Genomic DNA, 17,510 nt, shown 5'->3' on the forward strand with positions numbered 1-17,510 from the left:
AAGAAGAGTAAGAAGAAGAAGAGTAAGAAGAAGAAGAGTAAGAAGAAGAAGAGTAAGAAGAAGAAGAGTAAGAAGAAGAAGAGTAAGAAGAAGAAGAGTAAGAAGAAGAAGAGTAAGAAGAAGAAGAGTAAGAAGAAGAGTAAGAGTAAGAAGAAGAGTAAGAGTAAGAAGAAGAGTAAGAAGAAGAAGAGTAAGAAGAAGAAGAGTAAGAAGAAGAAGAGTAAGAAGAAGAAGAGCAAGAAGAAGAAGAGTAAGAAGAAGAAGAGTAAGAAGAAGAAGGTGGCGGGCCCTGAAGGCAGCCATTATGGTGTTCTGCAGTCGGTGTGGCGGCTCTCACACTGACGTCTTATCGGCAAAAGTGGCCGTGGCCCCCTTCTCAAACAATAGTGAAGATCACTGATGTGGAGGGAGGATGGGCAGGTTCATGAGTCATGACATTTGGAGAGAGTCAGAGAGGTCATACATGAGGCAGTATCGCACACGTGGCACATCGTAAATGTGGAAAAAGAAAGACAACCAACGTACATTACTCGCGTTGTAAGCGAACCGTTGATATATCAGCAGCACGGAGGAGCACGGAGGAGCACGGACAGTCCGTCGATGTGAAATATTCGATTCTCCACATTTAAACCGCCAATTCCAAACGAAGCCTGCGTCTTCAAAACTGTCCAATCAGCGCTCGCCGAGCAAATCAATCGTTTTACCGACAGAAATAAACCTTTATAATTACAGAGTAATAAAATTATTTACATGTCGAAACATCGGTAAAACGATCTCTGCACAGATGGAAGGAAATTAAAAAAAAATTCAATAAACGTCTCTTCACATGTTTTACCTGAGGTACGTACGCACGTACCTGAGGGGGGGGGGGTAAATTGAGACGATAAAAATTGATAAATGGAAGAGAAAGGACGACGGTAGGAGAGAGAAAAAAAAATGGACAGGTAAGTGGTGGAGAGCACGGACTGCGAGTACATGGGGAACCACCAAGAGGTAAAAGGAAATCCGCAACATTTGAGTACGTAATATATAGATGATCAAATACTCGAATGAGATTACATTCATGGAGCTCACGGGACCTGGAGGGAAGAGCGCAGAGTTTTTGTTGATGACGGACTTGGGGCGGCAAGATGGCTTCGACTTTAGTCTCCTGGGTTCGAATCCCGACCCAGCTATGAACTACCATCCTGGTGTTTCACAGGCAGTTGATTCATCAGTGTGTCCCGTCCCTCGGATGGACGTTAAACTACCCACTTGTAAGGAGTAAGAGTAAGAGTAAGAGTGAGAGTGAGAGAGACAGAGAGACAGAGAGAGACAGAGAGACAGAGAGAGAGAGAGACGAGAGGGTTGTGGCTTGGAAAGTTGTTTCAGGAGCAAGGTAGACAGCATAGAGGGTTGTGGCTTGGAAAGTTGTTTCAGGAGCAAGGTAGACAGCATAGAGGGTTGTGGCTTGGAGAGTTGTTTCAGGAGCAAGGTAGACAGCATAGAGGGTTGTGGCTTGGGGAGTTGCAGGTGAGGAGTAAGAGAGACAGCAGGGAGGATTGTGGCTTGGGGGGTTGTAGGTGAGGAGTAAGAGAGACAGCAGGGAGGGTTGTGGCTTGGGGAGTTGTAGGTGAGGAGTAAGAGAGACAGCAGGGAGGGTTGTGGCTTGGGAGTTGTAGGTGAGGAGTAAGAGAGACAGCAGGGAGGGTTGTGGCTTGGAGAGTTGTAGGTAAGGAGTAAGGTAGACAGCAGGGATGGTTGTGGCTTGGAGAGTTGTAGGTAAGGAGTAAGGTAGACAGCAGGGAGGGTTGTGGCTTGGGGAGTTGTAGGTGAGGAGTAAGGTAGACAGCAGGGAGGGTTGTGGCTTGGGGAGTTGTAGGTGAGGAGTAAGAGAGACAGCAGAGAGGGTTGTGGCTTGGGGAGTTGTAGGTGAGGAGTAAGAGAGACAGCAGGGAGGGTTATGGCTTGGGGAGTTGTAGGTGAGGAGCAAGGTAACAGCATAAAGGGTTGTGGCTTGGAGAGTTGTAGGTAAGGAGTAAGGTAGACAGCAGGGAGGTTGTGGCTTGGAGAGTTGTAGGTAAGGAGTAAAGTAGACAGCAGGGAGGGTTGTGGCTTGGGGAGTTGTAGGTGAGGAGTAAGGTAGACAGCAGGGAGATTGTTGCTTGGGGAGTTGTAGGTGAGGAGTAAGAGAGACAGCATAGAGAGTTGTGGGTTGGGGAGTTGTAGGTAAGGAGTAAGGTAGACAGCATCGAGGGTTGTGGCTTGGGGAGTTGTAAGTGAGGCATAAGGTAGACAACAGAGAGGGTTGTGGATTGGAGAGTTGTAGGTAAGGAGTAAGGTAGACAGCATAGAGGGTTGGGGCTTGGGGAGTTGTAGGTAAGGAGTAAGGTAGACAGCATAGAGGGTTGTGGATTGGAGAGTTGTAGGTAAGGAGTAAGGTAGACAGCATAGAGGGTTGTGGATTGGAGAGTTGTAGGTAAGGAGTAAGGTAGACAGCATAGAGGGTTGTGGCTTGGAGAGTTGTAGGTAAGGAGTAAGGTAGACAGCATCGAGGGTTGTGGATTGGAGAGTTGTAGGTAAGGAGTAAGGTAGACAGCATAGAGGGTTGTGGATTGGAGAGTTGTAGGTAAGGAGTAAGGTAGACAGCAATGAGGGTTGTGGATTGGAGAGTTGTAGGTAAGGAGTAAGGTAGACAGCATAGAGGGTTGTGGAATGGAGTTGTAGGTAAGGAGTAAGGTAGACAGCATCGAGGGTTGTGGATTGGAGAGTTGTAGGAAAGGAGTAAGGTAGACAGCAGGGAGGGTTGTGGCTTGGGGAGTTGTAGGTGAGGAGTAAGAGAGACAGCAGGGAGGGTTGTGGCTTGGAGAGTTGTAGGTAAGGAGTAAGGTAGGCAGCAGGGAGGGTTGTGGCTTGGAGAGTTGTAGGTAAGGAGTAAGGTAGACAGCAGGGAGGGTTGTGGCTTGGGGAGTTGTAGGTGAGGAGTAAGGTAGACAGCAGGGAGGGTTGTGGCTTGGGGAGTTGTAGGTGAGGAGTAAGAGAGACAGCAGAGAGGGTTGTGGCTTGGGGAGTTGTAGGTGAGGAGTAAGAGAGACAGCAGGGAGGGTTGTGGCTTGGGGAGTTGTAGGTGAGGAGCAAGGTAGACAGCATAGAGGGTTGTGGCTTTGAGAGTTGTAGGTAAGGAGTAAGGTAGACAGCAGGGAGGGTTGTGGCTTGGAGAGTTGTAGGTAAGGAGTAAAGTAGACAGCAGGGAGGGTTGTGGCTTGGGGAGTTGTAGGTGAGGAGTAAGGTAGACAGCAGGGAGATTGTTCCTTGGGGAGTTGTAGGTGAGGAGTAAGAGAGACAGCATAGAGAGTTGTGGGTTGGGGAGTTGTAGGTAAGGAGTAAGGTAGACAGCATCGAGGGTTGTGGCTTGGGGAGTTGTAAGTGAGGCATAAGGTAGACAACAGAGAGGCTTGTGGATTGGAGAGTTGTAGGTAAGGAGTAAGGTAGACAGCATAGAGGGTTGTGGCTTGGGGAGTTGTAGGTAAGGAGTAAGGTAGACAGCATAGAGGGTTGTGGATTGGAGAGTTGTAGGTAAGGAGTAAGGTAGACAGCATAGAGGGTTGTGGCTTGGAGAGTTGTAGGTAAGGAGTAAGGTAGACAGCATCGAGGGTTGTGGATTGGAGAGTTGTAGGTAAGGAGTAAGGTAGACAGCATAGAGGGTTGTGGATTGGAGAGTTGTAGGTAAGGAGTAAGGTAGACAGCATAGAGGGTTGTGGAATGGAGAGTTGTAGGTAAGGAGTAAGGTAGACAGCATAGAGGGTTGTGGAATGGAGAGTTGTAGGTAAGGAGTAAGGTAGACAGCAGGGAGGGTTGTGGCTTGGGGAGTTGTAGGTGAGGAGTAAGAGAGACAGCAGAGAGGGTTGTGGCTTGGGGAGTTGTAGGTGAGGAGTAAGAGAGACAGCAGGGAGGGTTGTGGCTTGGGGAGTTGTAGGTGAGGAGCAAGGTAGACAGCATAGAGGGTTGTGGCTTGGAGAGTTGTAGGTAAGGAGTAAGGTAGACAGCAGGGAGGGTTGTGGCTTGGAGAGTTGTAGGTAAGGAGTAAAGTAGACAGCAGGGAGGGTTGTGGCTTGGAGAGTTGGAGGTGAGGAGTAAGGTAGACAGCAGGGAGATTGTTGCTTGGGGAGTTGTAGGTGAGGAGTAAGAGAGACAGCATGGAGAGTTGTGGGTTGGGGAGTTGTAGGTAAGGAGTAAGGTAGACAGCATCGAGGGTTGTGGCTTGGGGAGTTGTAAGTGAGGCATAAGGTAGACAACAGAGAGGGTTGTGGATTGGAGAGTTGTAGGTAAGGAGTAAGGTAGACAGCATAGAGGGTTGTGGCTTGGGGAGTTGTAGGTAAGGAGTAAGGTAGACAGCATAGAGGGTTGTGGATTGGAGAGTTGTAGGTAAGGAGTAAGGTAGACAGCATAGAGGGTTGTGGATTGGAGAGTTGTAGGTAAGGAGTAAGGTAGACAGCATAGAGGGTTGTGGCTTGGAGAGTTGTAGGTAAGGAGTAAGGTAGACAGCATCGAGGGTTGTGGATTGGAGAGTTGTAGGTAAGGAGTAAGGTAGACAGCATAGAGGGTTGTGGATTGGAGAGTTGTAGGTAAGGAGTAAGGTAGACAGCAATGAGGGTTGTGGATTGGAGAGTTGTAGGTAAGGAGTAAGGTAGACAGCATAGAGGGTTGTGGAATGGAGTTGTAGGTAAGGAGTAAGGTAGACAGCATCGAGGGTTGTGGATTGGAGAGTTGTAGGTAAGGAGTAAGGTAGACAGCAGGGAGGGTTGTGGCTTGGGGAGTTGTAGGTGAGGAGTAAGAGAGCCAGCAGGGAGGGTTGTGGCTTGGAGAGTTGTAGGTAAGGAGTAAGGTAGGCAGCAGGGAGGGTTGTGGCTTGGAGAGTTGTAGGTAAGGAGTAAGGTAGACAGCAGGGAGGGTTGTGGCTTGGGGAGTTGTAGGTGAGGAGTAAGGTAGACAGCAGGGAGGGTTGTGGCTTGGGGAGTTGCAGGTGAGGAGTAAGAGAGACAGCAGGGAGGATTGTGGCTTGGGGAGTTGTAGGTGAGGAGTAAGAGAGACAGCAGGGAGTGTTGTGGCTTGGGGAGTTGTAGGTGAGGAGTAAGGTAGACACCAGGGAGGGTTGTGGCTTGGGGAGTTGTAGGTGAGGAGTAAGAGAGACAGCAGGGAGGGTTGTGGCTTGGAGAGTTGTAGGTAAGGAGTAAGGTAGACAGCAGGGAGGGTTGTGGCTTGGAGAGTTGTAGGTAAGGAGTAAGGTAGACAGCAGGGAGGGTTGTGGCTTGGGGAGTTGTAGGTGAGGAGTAAGGTAGACAGCAGGGAGGGTTGTGGCTTGGGGAGTTGTAGGTGAGGAGTAAGAGAGACAGCAGAGAGGGTTGTGGCTTGGGGAGTTGTAGGTGAGGAGTAAGAGAGACAGCAGGGAGGGTTATGGCTTGGGGAGTTGTAGGTGAGGAGCAAGGTAACAGCATAAAGGGTTGTGGCTTGGAGAGTTGTAGGTAAGGAGTAAGGTAGACAGCAGGGAGGTTGTGGCTTGGAGAGTTGTAGGTAAGGAGTAAAGTAGACAGCAGGGAGGGTTGTGGCTTGGGGAGTTGTAGGTGAGGAGTAAGGTAGACAGCAGGGAGATTGTTGCTTGGGGAGTTGTAGGTGAGGAGTAAGAGAGACAGCATAGAGAGTTGTGGGTTGGGGAGTTGTAGGTAAGGAGTAAGGTAGACAGCATCGAGGGTTGTGGCTTGGGGAGTTGTAAGTGAGGCATAAGGTAGACAACAGAGAGGGTTGTGGATTGGAGAGTTGTAGGTAAGGAGTAAGGTAGACAGCATAGAGGGTTGTGGCTTGGGGAGTTGTAGGTAAGGAGTAAGGTAGACAGCATAGAGGGTTGTGGATTGGAGAGTTGTAGGTAAGGAGTAAGGTAGACAGCATAGAGGGTTGTGGATTGGAGAGTTGTAGGTAAGGAGTAAGGTAGACAGCATAGAGGGTTGTGGCTTGGAGAGTTGTAGGTAAGGAGTAAGGTAGACAGCATCGAGGGTTGTGGATTGGAGAGTTGTAGGTAAGGAGTAAGGTAGACAGCATAGAGGGTTGTGGATTGGAGAGTTGTAGGTAAGGAGTAAGGTAGACAGCAATGAGGGTTGTGGATTGGAGAGTTGTAGGTAAGGAGTAAGGTAGACAGCATAGAGGGTTGTGGAATGGAGTTGTAGGTAAGGAGTAAGGTAGACAGCATCGAGGGTTGTGGATTGGAGAGTTGTAGGTAAGGAGTAAGGTAGACAGCAGGGAGGGTTGTGGCTTGGGGAGTTGTAGGTGAGGAGTAAGAGAGACAGCAGGGAGGGTTGTGGCTTGGAGAGTTGTAGGTAAGGAGTAAGGTAGGCAGCAGGGAGGGTTGTGGCTTGGAGAGTTGTAGGTAAGGAGTAAGGTAGACAGCAGGGAGGGTTGTGGCTTGGGGAGTTGTAGGTGAGGAGTAAGGTAGACAGCAGGGAGGGTTGTGGCTTGGGGAGTTGTAGGTGAGGAGTAAGAGAGACAGCAGAGAGGGTTGTGGCTTGGGGAGTTGTAGGTGAGGAGTAAGAGAGACAGCAGGGAGGGTTGTGGCTTGGAGAGTTGTAGGTAAGGAGTAAGGTAGACAGCAGGGAGGGTTGTGGCTTGGAGAGTTGTAGGTAAGGAGTAAAGTAGACAGCAGGGAGGGTTGTGGCTTGGAGAGTTGTAGGTAAGGAGTAAAGTAGACAGCAAGGAGGGTTGTGGCTTGGGGAGTTGTAGGTGAGGAGTAAGGTAGACAGCAGGGAGGTTGTTGCTTGGGGAGTTGTAGGTGAGGAGTAAGAGAGACAGCATTGAGAGTTGTGGGTTGGGGAGTTGTAGGTAAGGAGTAAGGTAGACAGCATCGAGGGTTGTGGATTGGAGAGTTGTAGGTAAGGAGTAAGGTAGACAACAGAGAGGCTTGTGGATTGGAGAGTTGTAGGTAAGGAGTAAGGTAGACAGCATAGAGGGTTGTGGCTTGGGGAGTTGTAGGTAAGGAGTAAGGTAGACAGCATAGAGGGTTGTGGATTGGAGAGTTGTAGGTAAGGAGTAAGGTAGACAGCATAGAGGGTTGTGGCTTGGAGAGTTGTAGGTAAGGAGTAAGGTAGACAGCATCGAGGGTTGTGGATTGGAGAGTTGTAGGTAAGGAGTAAGGTAGACAGCATAGAGGGTTGTGGATTGGAGAGTTGTAGGTAAGGAGTAAGGTAGACAGCATAGAGGGTTGTGGAATGGAGAGTTGTAGGTAAGGAGTAAGGTAGACAGCATAGAGGGTTGTGGAATGGAGAGTTGTAGGTAAGGAGTAAGGTAGACAGCAGGGAGGGTTGTGGCTTGGGGAGTTGTAGGTGAGGAGTAAGAGAGACAGCAGAGAGGGTTGTGGCTTGGGGAGTTGTAGGTGAGGAGTAAGAGAGACAGCAGGGAGGGTTGTGGCTTGGGGAGTTGTAGGTGAGGAGCAAGGTAGACAGCATAGAGGGTTGTGGCTTGGAGAGTTGTAGGTAAGGAGTAAGGTAGACAGCAGGGAGGGTTGTGGCTTGGAGAGTTGTAGGTAAGGAGTAAAGTAGACAGCAGGGAGGGTTGCGGCTTGGAGAGTTGGAGGTGAGCACTAAGGTAGACAGCAGGGAGATTGTTGCTTGGGGAGTTGTAGGTGAGGAGTAAGAGAGACAGCATGGAGAGTTGTGGGTTGGGGAGTTGTAGGTAAGGAGTAAGGTAGACAGCATCGAGGGTTGTGGCTTGGGGAGTTGTAAGTGAGGCATAAGGTAGACAACAGAGAGGGTTGTGGATTGGAGAGTTGTAGGTAAGGAGTAAGGTAGACAGCATAGAGGGTTGTGGCTTGGGGAGTTGTAGGTAAGGAGTAAGGTAGACAGCATAGAGGGTTGTGGATTGGAGAGTTGTAGGTAAGGAGTAAGGTAGACAGCATAGAGGGTTGTGGATTGGAGAGATGTAGGTAAGGAGTAAGGTAGACAGCATAGAGGGTTGTGGCTTGGAGAGTTGTAGGTAAGGAGTAAGGTAGACAGCATCGAGGGTTGTGGATTGGAGAGTTGTAGGTAAGGAGTAAGGTAGACAGCATAGAGGGTTGTGGATTGGAGAGTTGTAGGTAAGGAGTAAGGTAGACAGCAATGAGGGTTGTGGATTGGAGAGTTGTAGGTAAGGAGTAAGGTAGACAGCATAGAGGGTTGTGGAATGGAGTTGTAGGTAAGGAGTAAGGTAGACAGCATCGAGGGTTGTGGATTGGAGAGTTGTAGGTAAGGAGTAAGGTAGACAGCAGGGAGGGTTGTGGCTTGGGGAGTTGTAGGTGAGGAGTAAGAGAGACAGCAGGGAGGGTTGTGGCTTGGAGAGTTGTAGGTAAGGAGTAAGGTAGACAGCAGGGAGGGTTGTGGCTTGGAGAGTTGTAGGTAAGGAGTAAGGTAGACAGCAGGGAGGGTTGTGGCTTGGAGAGTTGTAGGTAAGGAGTAAGGTAGACAGCAGGGAGGGTTGTGGCTTGGGGAGTTGTAGGTGAGGAGTAAGAAAGACAGCAGAGAGGGTTGTGGCTTGGGGAGTTGTAGGTGAGGAGTAAGAGAGACAGCAGGGAGGGTTGTGGCTTGGGGAGTTGTAGGTGAGGAGCAAGGTAGACAGCATAGAGGGTTGTGGCTTTGAGAGTTGTAGGTAAGGAGTAAGGTAGACAGCAGGGAGGGTTGTGGCTTGGAGAGTTGTAGGTAAGGAGTAAAGTAGACAGCAGGGAGGGTTGTGGCTTGGGGAGTTGTAGGTGAGGAGTAAGGTAGACAGCAGGGAGATTGTTGCTTGGGGAGTTGTAGGTGAGGAGTAAGAGAGACAGCATAGAGAGTTGTGGGTTGGGGAGTTGTAGGTAAGGAGTAAGGTAGACAGCATCGAGGGTTGTGGCTTGGGGAGTTGTAAGTGAGGCATAAGGTAGACAACAGAGAGGCTTGTGGATTGGAGAGTTGTAGGTAAGGAGTAAGGTAGACAGCATAGAGGGTTGTGGCTTGGGGAGTTGTAGGTAAGGAGTAAGGTAGACAGCATAGAGGGTTGTGGATTGGAGAGTTGTAGGTAAGGAGTAAGGTAGACAGCATAGAGGGTTGTGGCTTGGAGAGTTGTAGGTAAGGAGTAAGGTAGACAGCATCGAGAATTGTGGATTGAAGAGTTGAAGGTAACGAGTAAGGTAGACAGCATAGAGGGTTGTGGATTGGAGAGTTGTAGGTAAGGAGTAAGGTAGACAGCATAGAGGGTTGTGGAATGGAGAGTTGTAGGTAAGGAGTAAGGTAGACAGCATAGAGGGTTGTGGAATGGAGAGTTGTAGGTAAGGAGTAAGGTAGACAGCAGGGAGGGTTGTGGCTTGGGGAGTTGTAGGTGAGGAGTAAGAGAGACAGCAGAGAGGGTTGTGGCTTGGGGAGTTGTAGGTGAGGAGTAAGAGAGACAGCAGGGAGGGGTGTGGCTTGGGGAGTTGTAGGTGAGGAGCAAGGTAGACAGCATAGAGGGTTGTGGCTTGGAGAGTTGTAGGTAAGGAGTAAGGTAGACAGCAGGGAGGGTTGTGGCTTGGAGAGTTGTAGGTAAGGAGTAAAGTAGACAGCAGGGAGGGTTGTGGCTTGGAGAGTTGGAGGTGAGGAGTAAGGTAGACAGCAGGGAGATTGTTGCTTGGGGAGTTGTAGGTGAGGAGTAAGAGAGACAGCATGGAGAGTTGTGGGTTGGGGAGTTGTAGGTAAGGAGTAAGGTAGACAGCATCGAGGGTTGTGGCTTGGGGAGTTGTAAGTGAGGCATAAGGTAGACAACAGAGAGGGTTGTGGATTGGAGAGTTGTAGGTAAGGAGTAAGGTAGACAGCATAGAGGGTTGTGGCTTGGGGAGTTGTAGGTAAGGAGTAAGGTAGACAGCATAGAGGGTTGTGGATTGGAGAGTTGTAGGTAAGGAGTAAGGTAGACAGCATCGAGGGTTGTGGATTGGAGAGTTGTAGGTAAGGAGTAAGTTAGACAGCATAGAGGGTTGTGGATTGGAGAGTTGTAGGTAAGGAGTAAGGTAGACAGCATAGAGGGTTGTGGCTTGGAGAGTTGTAGGTAAGGAGTAAGGTAGACAGCATCGAGGGTTGTGGATTGGAGAGTTGTCGGTAAGAGTAAGGTAGACAGCATAGAGGGTTGTGGCTTGGGGAGTTGTAGGTAAGGAGTAAGGTAGACAGCATAGAGGGTTGTGGATTGGAGAGTTGTAGGTAAGGAGTAAGGTAGACAGCATAGAGGGTTGTGGATTGGAGAGTTGCAGGTAAGGAGTAAGGTAGACAGCATCGAGGGTTGTGGATTGGAGAGTTGTAGGTAAGGAGTAAGGTAGACAGCAACGAGGGTTGTGGATTGGAGAGTTGTAGGTAAGGAGTAAGGTAGACAGCATAGAGGGGTTGTGGATTGGAGAGTTGTAGGTGAGGAGTAAGGTAGACAGCATAGAGGGTTGTGGCTTGGAGAGTTGTAGGTAAGGAGTAAGGTAGACAGCATCGAGGGTTGTGGATTGGAGAGTTGTAGGTAAGGAGTAAGGTAGACAGCATCGAGGGTTGTGGATTGGAGAGTTGTAGGTAAGGAGTAAGGTAGACAGCAGGGAGGGTTGTGGCTTGGGGAGTTGTAGGTGAGGAGTAAGAGAGACAGCAGAGAGAGTTGTGGCTTGGGGAGTTGTAGGTGAGGAGTAAGAGAGACAGCAGGGAGGGTTGTGGCTTGGGGAGTTGTAGGTGAGGAGCAAGGTAGACAGCATAGAGGGTTGTGGCTTGGAGAGTTGTAGTTAAGGAGTAAGGAAGACAGCGGGGAGGGTTGTGGCTTGGAGAGTTGTAGGTAAGGAGTAAAGTAGACAGCAGGGAGGGTTGTGGCTTGGAGAGTTGGAGGTGAGGAGTAAGGTAGACAGCAGGGAGATTGTTGCTTGGGGAGTTGTAGGTGAGGAGGAAGAGAGACAGCATGGAGAGTTGTGGGTTGGGGAGTTGTAGGGAGGGAGTAAGGTAGACAGCATCGAGGGTTGTGGCTTGGGGAGTTGTAAGTGAGGCATAAGGTAGACAACAGAGAGGGTTGTGGATTGGAGAGTTGTAGGTAAGGAGTAAGGTAGACAGCATAGAGGGTTGTGGCTTGGGGAGTTGTAGGTAAGGAGTAAGGTAGACAGCATAGAGGGTTGTGGATTGGAGAGTTGTAGGTAAGGAGTAAGGTAGACAGCATCGAGGGTTGTGGATTGGAGAGTTGTAGGTAAGGAGTAAGTTAGACAGCATAGAGGGTTGTGGATTGGAGAGTTGTAGGTAAGGAGTAAGGTAGACAGCATAGAGGGTTGTGGCTTGGAGAGTTGTAGGTAAGGAGTAAGGTAGACAGCATCGAGGGTTGTGGATTGGAGAGTTGTCGGTAAGAGTAAGGTAGACAGCATAGAGGGTTGTGGCTTGGGGAGTTGTAGGTAAGGAGTAAGGTAGACAGCATAGAGGGTTGTGGATTGGAGAGTTGTAGGTAAGGAGTAAGGTAGACAGCATAGAGGGTTGTGGATTGGAGAGTTGCAGGTAATGAGTAAGGTAGACAGCATCGAGGGTTGTGGATTGGAGAGTTGTAGGTAAGGAGTAAGGTAGACAGCATAGAGGGGTTGTGGATTGGAGAGTTGTAGGTGAGGAGTAAGGTAGACAGCATAGAGGGTTGTGGCTTGGGGAGTTGTAGGTGAGGAGTAAGAAAGACAGCAGAGAGGGTTGTGGCTTGGAGGGTTGTAGGTAAGGAGTAAGGTAGACAGCATCGAGGGTTGTGATGAGATTCGGCAAATTGAAGATATTGTTATGTTTGAGGGGGGGGTATGCATTCAAAGGGTAATTAGGATGTTTAATTAGGTATGCCATGCTGTTCGAGTTTACCAGGATCTCGATGTAATAAGTAGCAATTCAGTGGTGATAAGTTGTCTAGTAAATGTCCATTTCTTCAAGGGGGAAATGATAATTGTCACGTAATTAGATAGGGACACGGGATGGGGTGTGTCTGCGTAAACCCCTTTTGGTATTCTCTGGAGGCTGGCCGTGACGTCACAGGACAGTGCTGCGGATGGCTCCGCCCCGTGATCACGATTGGCGGAAGGCGACGGCGGTGGGCCAATAAAACGGCTCGATTGGAAGTGACGAGGACGGGAGGATAAAAAGGTTCTGTTCAGGGTCGAAAAAAAAAAAAAAAAAAAAAAAAAAAAAAAAAAAAAAAGGAAGAAGATCGGGACAAAAAGATCGTGTTTTTTGGGTGGAGGTTGTTTCGCGGGGAGCGTGCTTGTTGCGCGGATTCAATCCTGTTTTTTTCATCGTGTCTTGGAGCCTTGCTGAGCCTCGTGCCTCACGTTGGTTGGCTCTGGGGTTCTGCTGACTCGGAGTGCGGGGTCGAACTGCGGGCGGACCTGCCTCCCTCTGCTGCTCGCAACTTGGCGCCAGAACTGGTTCCCTGGTGGCTGTGAGCGGACTTGGGCCAGGACCAGGAGGTCGACAGCACCACGGTTTCTCCTGCCCCCCCCCCCCCCTGACGAGAGCAAGGCCAGCTCGTCCGACGCCAATCCGGGGACAGTTGCGTCCACACCACGGTCCAGCCTGACCACCAGAAATAGCGTGTGTGTGTGTGTGTGTGTGTGTGTGTGTGTGTGTGTGTGTGTGTGTGTGTGTGTGTGTGTGTGTGTGTGTGTGTGTGTGTGTGTGTGTGTGTGTGTGTGTGTGTGTGTGTGTGTGTGTGTGTGTGTGTGTGTGTACTTGGCGCCTTAGAGGGTTTGAGATCTGTATATTCATTGGAATTGTCTGTGTTTTCCCCACGCCCGATCCCACACCATCCCGTCGAATCGCCCCGGATCCCTTTTCTTGCCGAGTCTTGTTATTTCTGGTCAATAATAAAAACAAATAAACATCATCAACTCAGTGAAAAGCGACCCGTGCCACCTTCCTCATCCCGTTTGCGGTAGAGCGATTAGAACCGCCATGTTTGGGTTATAAATAAATAAACCGCCTCCATCGTTTCGGCTCATTCTTCGTTGGCGGGACTGTTAAAGTCCCGTGGACGTCACAATATTTTCATAGATTGGGGAGAAGATTGACAGATGCAGTTTAACATGAACAAGTGTAAGGTGCTGGGGATGGACATGGTAGGAATAATGAAGATATAGATTATATAATGGTAGGGGCAGTCTTGAAGCATATCACGCAGGATAATGATCTGGACCGGTTAATAGATATGGCGGAGGGGTAAGCAAACATGGCAATGCCAGGTCCAGGTAGGTACAGGTAAAGCCAATAGGGTTTCGGTTATATTTGTAAGAGATAAATTATAAATCAAAAGTGGAAGTGTTAACACCGTATAAGGATTTAATGAGGCTTCATGTTGAATATTGTGTGTAGTTTTGTGTGCCACATCTCAGGAAGGACAGAGCTGCCAGAGAGAGGGTCCAACGCAGGGCTACGAGATTGATTCATGGTCTAACTCTACTAAGCTGTGAGGAACAGCTAAAGGAGGCACGACTTTATCCATCAGAAAGGAGGCGGTTATGAGGGCATATGATGGAAATGTTCAAGATAATGAAGGGTATCGACAAAATTCAGCCGATTAAGGTGAGCAACAAACAACATTTACTCCCTGACACCATGCCCACACGTGTGCAACACCAAACGGAAACTCCACCAATCACACGACCCACACGTCACAATCTCCAACCCAGCCATGTTCGTGCCCCAGAAAAACAAAAACTATCACCCACACCCTCACACATACAATACCAGATCATCTATAGTGTGTGCGCGTGTGTGCGTGTGTGTCTATAACTCCAAAGCCATGAAACCGAGCAGCCTGAAACTTTGCATGTACACTAAGAAAACTCCAAGGAAGTGCATGAGTGAAAATTGGGTGTTCGGGTTAATTAAAACACCACGTTTTGAAGATAATTAACGGCATTATCAACTACAAGTCTAAAAACCCATCAAAAATGACGGGTTGGAATTATTTTATTCGAAATATTCAGAGACTGGAAGATATGACGTTTTGTAGCTCAAGAAAAAGCGTTATTTTAAAACACTACATGTACAAATGTTACCCTATTTTCTTCATCTTCTTACTCTCAAGTCCCGAATAAGCGTGGGGGTCTGAATAAGCGTGTAGGGTGGAAAATCCCAAAAAGTCTAATAAGAGGGCAGGGTGGAAAAACCAGAAATGTGACAAATGTAGAACAAGGATTTTATTGTTCAAATACATACATTACAATGCCAAGATGCGTACTGTACTCTACACTTTTTCTTTGGCAATCTGTATGCGCTTCTTCACACTCCTTCGGGCATTTGCGTTGATTGCTTTGAATCTCCTGAACTGTGGAGTGAAGAGTTCGGATGTGGAAGACGAATGTTTGTCGATCACAGCTTGGATGTCATCAAGGAATGCAAAGTCTGCTTTTGTTTTATCATCTGTAGCTTCGTGTGAGAGAGTGGAGGTAGACAGGAAGTCTTCTTGAATTGATACAATGTCTGTCTGACTTTCGTTCTCATCTGACTCTGGGGACTCCACCTCTTGCATCAATTCTTCTTGAGCCAACTCCTCTCCCTCACAATCCATCAGTTCCACACCCTCATCTCATGGTACCTCACTTTCCCCCTTCCTCTTCCTGGTGACTCCCTTCGGTGGGGTGATGGTTGATGTCAGATCTTTGATGTCCGATGGGGGAGTAGATGCCAGCAAATCCTTCTGAAACTTCAACATCTCTTCTCATAGCTATGAATCGCTGGATATATTGCAATGCTAAAAACGCCTGGAGACATCAGCGTTTGTGGCTTTATTTCATTTTCGCACATGTGATCACCATGAGTATCTCTTAAATTAAGGAGAATTACAAAATGTAAACTCCAGAATCGAACTTACAAGCAGTTCTGACTCCGGGATGTACAGTCGGCAGTTTATATAAGGTAAAGGTACATGCAATTCTAAATTGGTTATTTTATATGACTTGGGTGTGCTTTACAAAGGTTATATGGTTTATCTTTGTGAGTTTCAAAGCAAAATATTGGTTCGCAGGCACAGCAGTAACCACTATTTTCGTTGTCTGTGTGTCTGTCTGTTTGTGACTCTCTCTCTCCAGAGCATAGCTCTGTGAAGTTTGATGCGATCTTGATGAAACTTGGACACAAGCTAGATATCATGGTCTAGTTGTGTCTTTTTGTATGAGGGGCACCCCACGCCCCTTGCGGGCGGAGCCACACCCACTTGAACCTTTTTCTTTCTTTTTTTCTCGCAATTTCATTTCCAAGAAGCTGTGCGTAATGTCCATAAGTACAACATATAAAAAAATCCGATTTGATTTGGTCAATTTTGACAGAAGAGATAGGTTTTTATGGTAGGGCTTCCTCAAAAGCTTCCACCAACTTAATTGTACCAATCGTGGCATTGCTCAATAATTCCCGCGAACCATCATCGCTTCCCGGCTAGTATTCAATTCCACCCGATTTCTGAGCTGTTTGCCATATTAACATGTTTTCTAAACTACAGAACAAATGTTTTTTTCCCAACTGCCACATCACGATTGCCAGCTGTTTACAAAGATTAATGTTTATGCACATCTCCTATACTATAATGTCTATAATGCAACGTATGCAACGTCTATAATGCAACGTAGTTTTTATAATTTGTTTCTTGAAATTCCTACAAGCAAGGATGAAAGCAACTCAAGGTTTTTGGGTTGTATAAGTACATACTGTAGTCGGTAATCACACCGACTCCAATCTGCCGATTCCCGAAATATTGATGATATTGGTCTCCGGACAGATTGGCCAAGCACTAATTCAAATATTGTGTGTGTGTGTGTGTGTGTGTGTGTGTGTGTGTGTGTGTGTGTGTGTGTGTGTGTGTGTGTGTGTGTGTGTGTGTGTGTGTGTGTGTGTGTGTGTGTGTGTGTGTGTGTGTTTTATATTTCTGGAATAGCTGATACTATAAAATTGAGTGTGCATGTGTGCGTGCGTGCATGTTAGAATTGTGAGAAACAGAAAATGAAAAACGAGTTGTGCGTGCGTGCGTGTTGTTCATGAATCATAACTCTGCTAATCTGTGTGTGTGTGTGTGTGTGTGTGTGTGTGTGTGTGTGTGTTTGTTTCATCCTCACCCTACCCCCTCCCAATAAAATACCCTCTCTCTTTCCCCAACAGCATACAAAGTTTATGAAACAGTGAGCCATTTCAAAGAGATTTGTGACCTTGGGTTTTTTATCAGCACCTAATGACAAACAGCCAGGTAGCTTTAACTCTCTGCCTGAAGTTTCTTTAGTTATTAAAATATCATTTTCAATTCAGATTTTCACCAAAATGTGAATTCACACACACACACACACACACACACACACACACACACACACACACACACACACACACACACACACACACACACTCTCTCTCTCTCAATTCGGTAAAAACAAAACACTCTCAACAACATCTGCCCCGCACTGTAAATTAACAAAATGTGCAGGATTGGTCGCCTCGTTTCCTCTGGAATCGGTGTGCGCATTTCACCTTATCCAAAGTCTTCACACAATCACGGTGACGACCAATCTCTATCTCCATTTTCCGTCACACATGCATTCCCACAAGCTTTCAAAGCCAAAACACAATAGAGCACGTTTCATTGCAGTGAAATCTATTGGATTCGCACAAGTTCCATTTCTCCACTCACTCAGCAACACATGCATCTCAATGAAAATCACCAGCCATGCTCCCAGCCGGTCAATCGTCTCCTGCACCCTACAAAAGGTTTTGTGCCTATCATTGCATTTACAAATCCGTAACACCTCCACACAATACAATACAACAAACCAGAAATACAAACAGGTAACTCGACGAATATTTATAACACTTATCTATTTCCCACTTAGCCATTGTCCTTGCTCGTTTACCCTGCAACAATTGCTTGCACGTCTGTCTGTCCCTCACAGAATCAGGTCCATACCCATCAAACATATATCCCACGCATGTCCTCTGCACGGTCTGTGGCATGTCGCTTCGTCATGCCCAATCTCATCACTTTTCCCACCTGTATTTCCCATCTCTCTCAGCCACTGCTCCTCGGCCAATCTTAGCCGCTGCTCTACGGCCTCTCTCAGCCGCTGCTCTTCGGCCTCTCTCTGTCATGTACTTTCCTTTGTCCGATGTACGTTACCCGTTAAGAACAGCCCCATCATCAGAGGGAAAAGGCGAACGCTCTCCGCTTACCATGCTCAAGCGATTGCCGTCCCTCCAGACCATGGACCGCCTGCAGGGAGTTAGTACATCCTGGACGAGCCCCCATTTGTTGTGGAAGTTATTGCCGAACGTTTTATTTGTTTTGTCACTTTCAATCAACCGTTTAACCGACTCGATGCAAATCCTGTTATTCAATGACAGACACCGATTAATTCACTTTCCACAACGTGAAAGTACATCACATCAGAAAGTTTTATTATACTTGGTACTTGGCCAGTCCCAAGGAGTACAACCCACTGTGGTGGTATACATCCACACGTGCTTGCACTCTCTTGGAGTACAACCCATTGAGATGGTATACATCCTCACGTG

General features: G+C 47.9%; 1 protein-coding gene across 5 annotated transcripts in view; it reads right to left on the minus strand.

Moving 5' to 3' along the window:
• LOC147011958 (kinesin-like protein KIF23) overlaps positions 1-17,187 on the minus strand; it is a 72,224-nt gene extending 55,037 nt beyond the window's left edge. For 2 of the 5 annotated variants that reach the window (XM_085857798.1, XM_085857797.1), the window contains exon 1: positions 16,990-17,102. In XM_085857798.1, coding sequence (XP_085713924.1) covers positions 16,990-17,087 — 98 coding nt within the window. In that variant the 5' untranslated portion in view covers positions 17,088-17,102. Of the gene's footprint in view, positions 1-337; positions 397-525; positions 696-16,989; positions 17,103-17,168 lie in introns of those variants that run through there. The other 3 variants (XM_085857800.1, XM_085857802.1, XM_085857799.1) reach the window with 3 other exon arrangements.
• Between the last annotated feature and the right edge of the window lie 323 nt (positions 17,188-17,510).

This window comes from Eptatretus burgeri, chromosome 15 (genome assembly GCF_056783735.1).
Source record: "Eptatretus burgeri isolate ZD-2024b chromosome 15, Ebu_testis_v1, whole genome shotgun sequence".
Taxonomy (NCBI): Eukaryota; Metazoa; Chordata; class Myxini; order Myxiniformes; family Myxinidae; genus Eptatretus; species Eptatretus burgeri.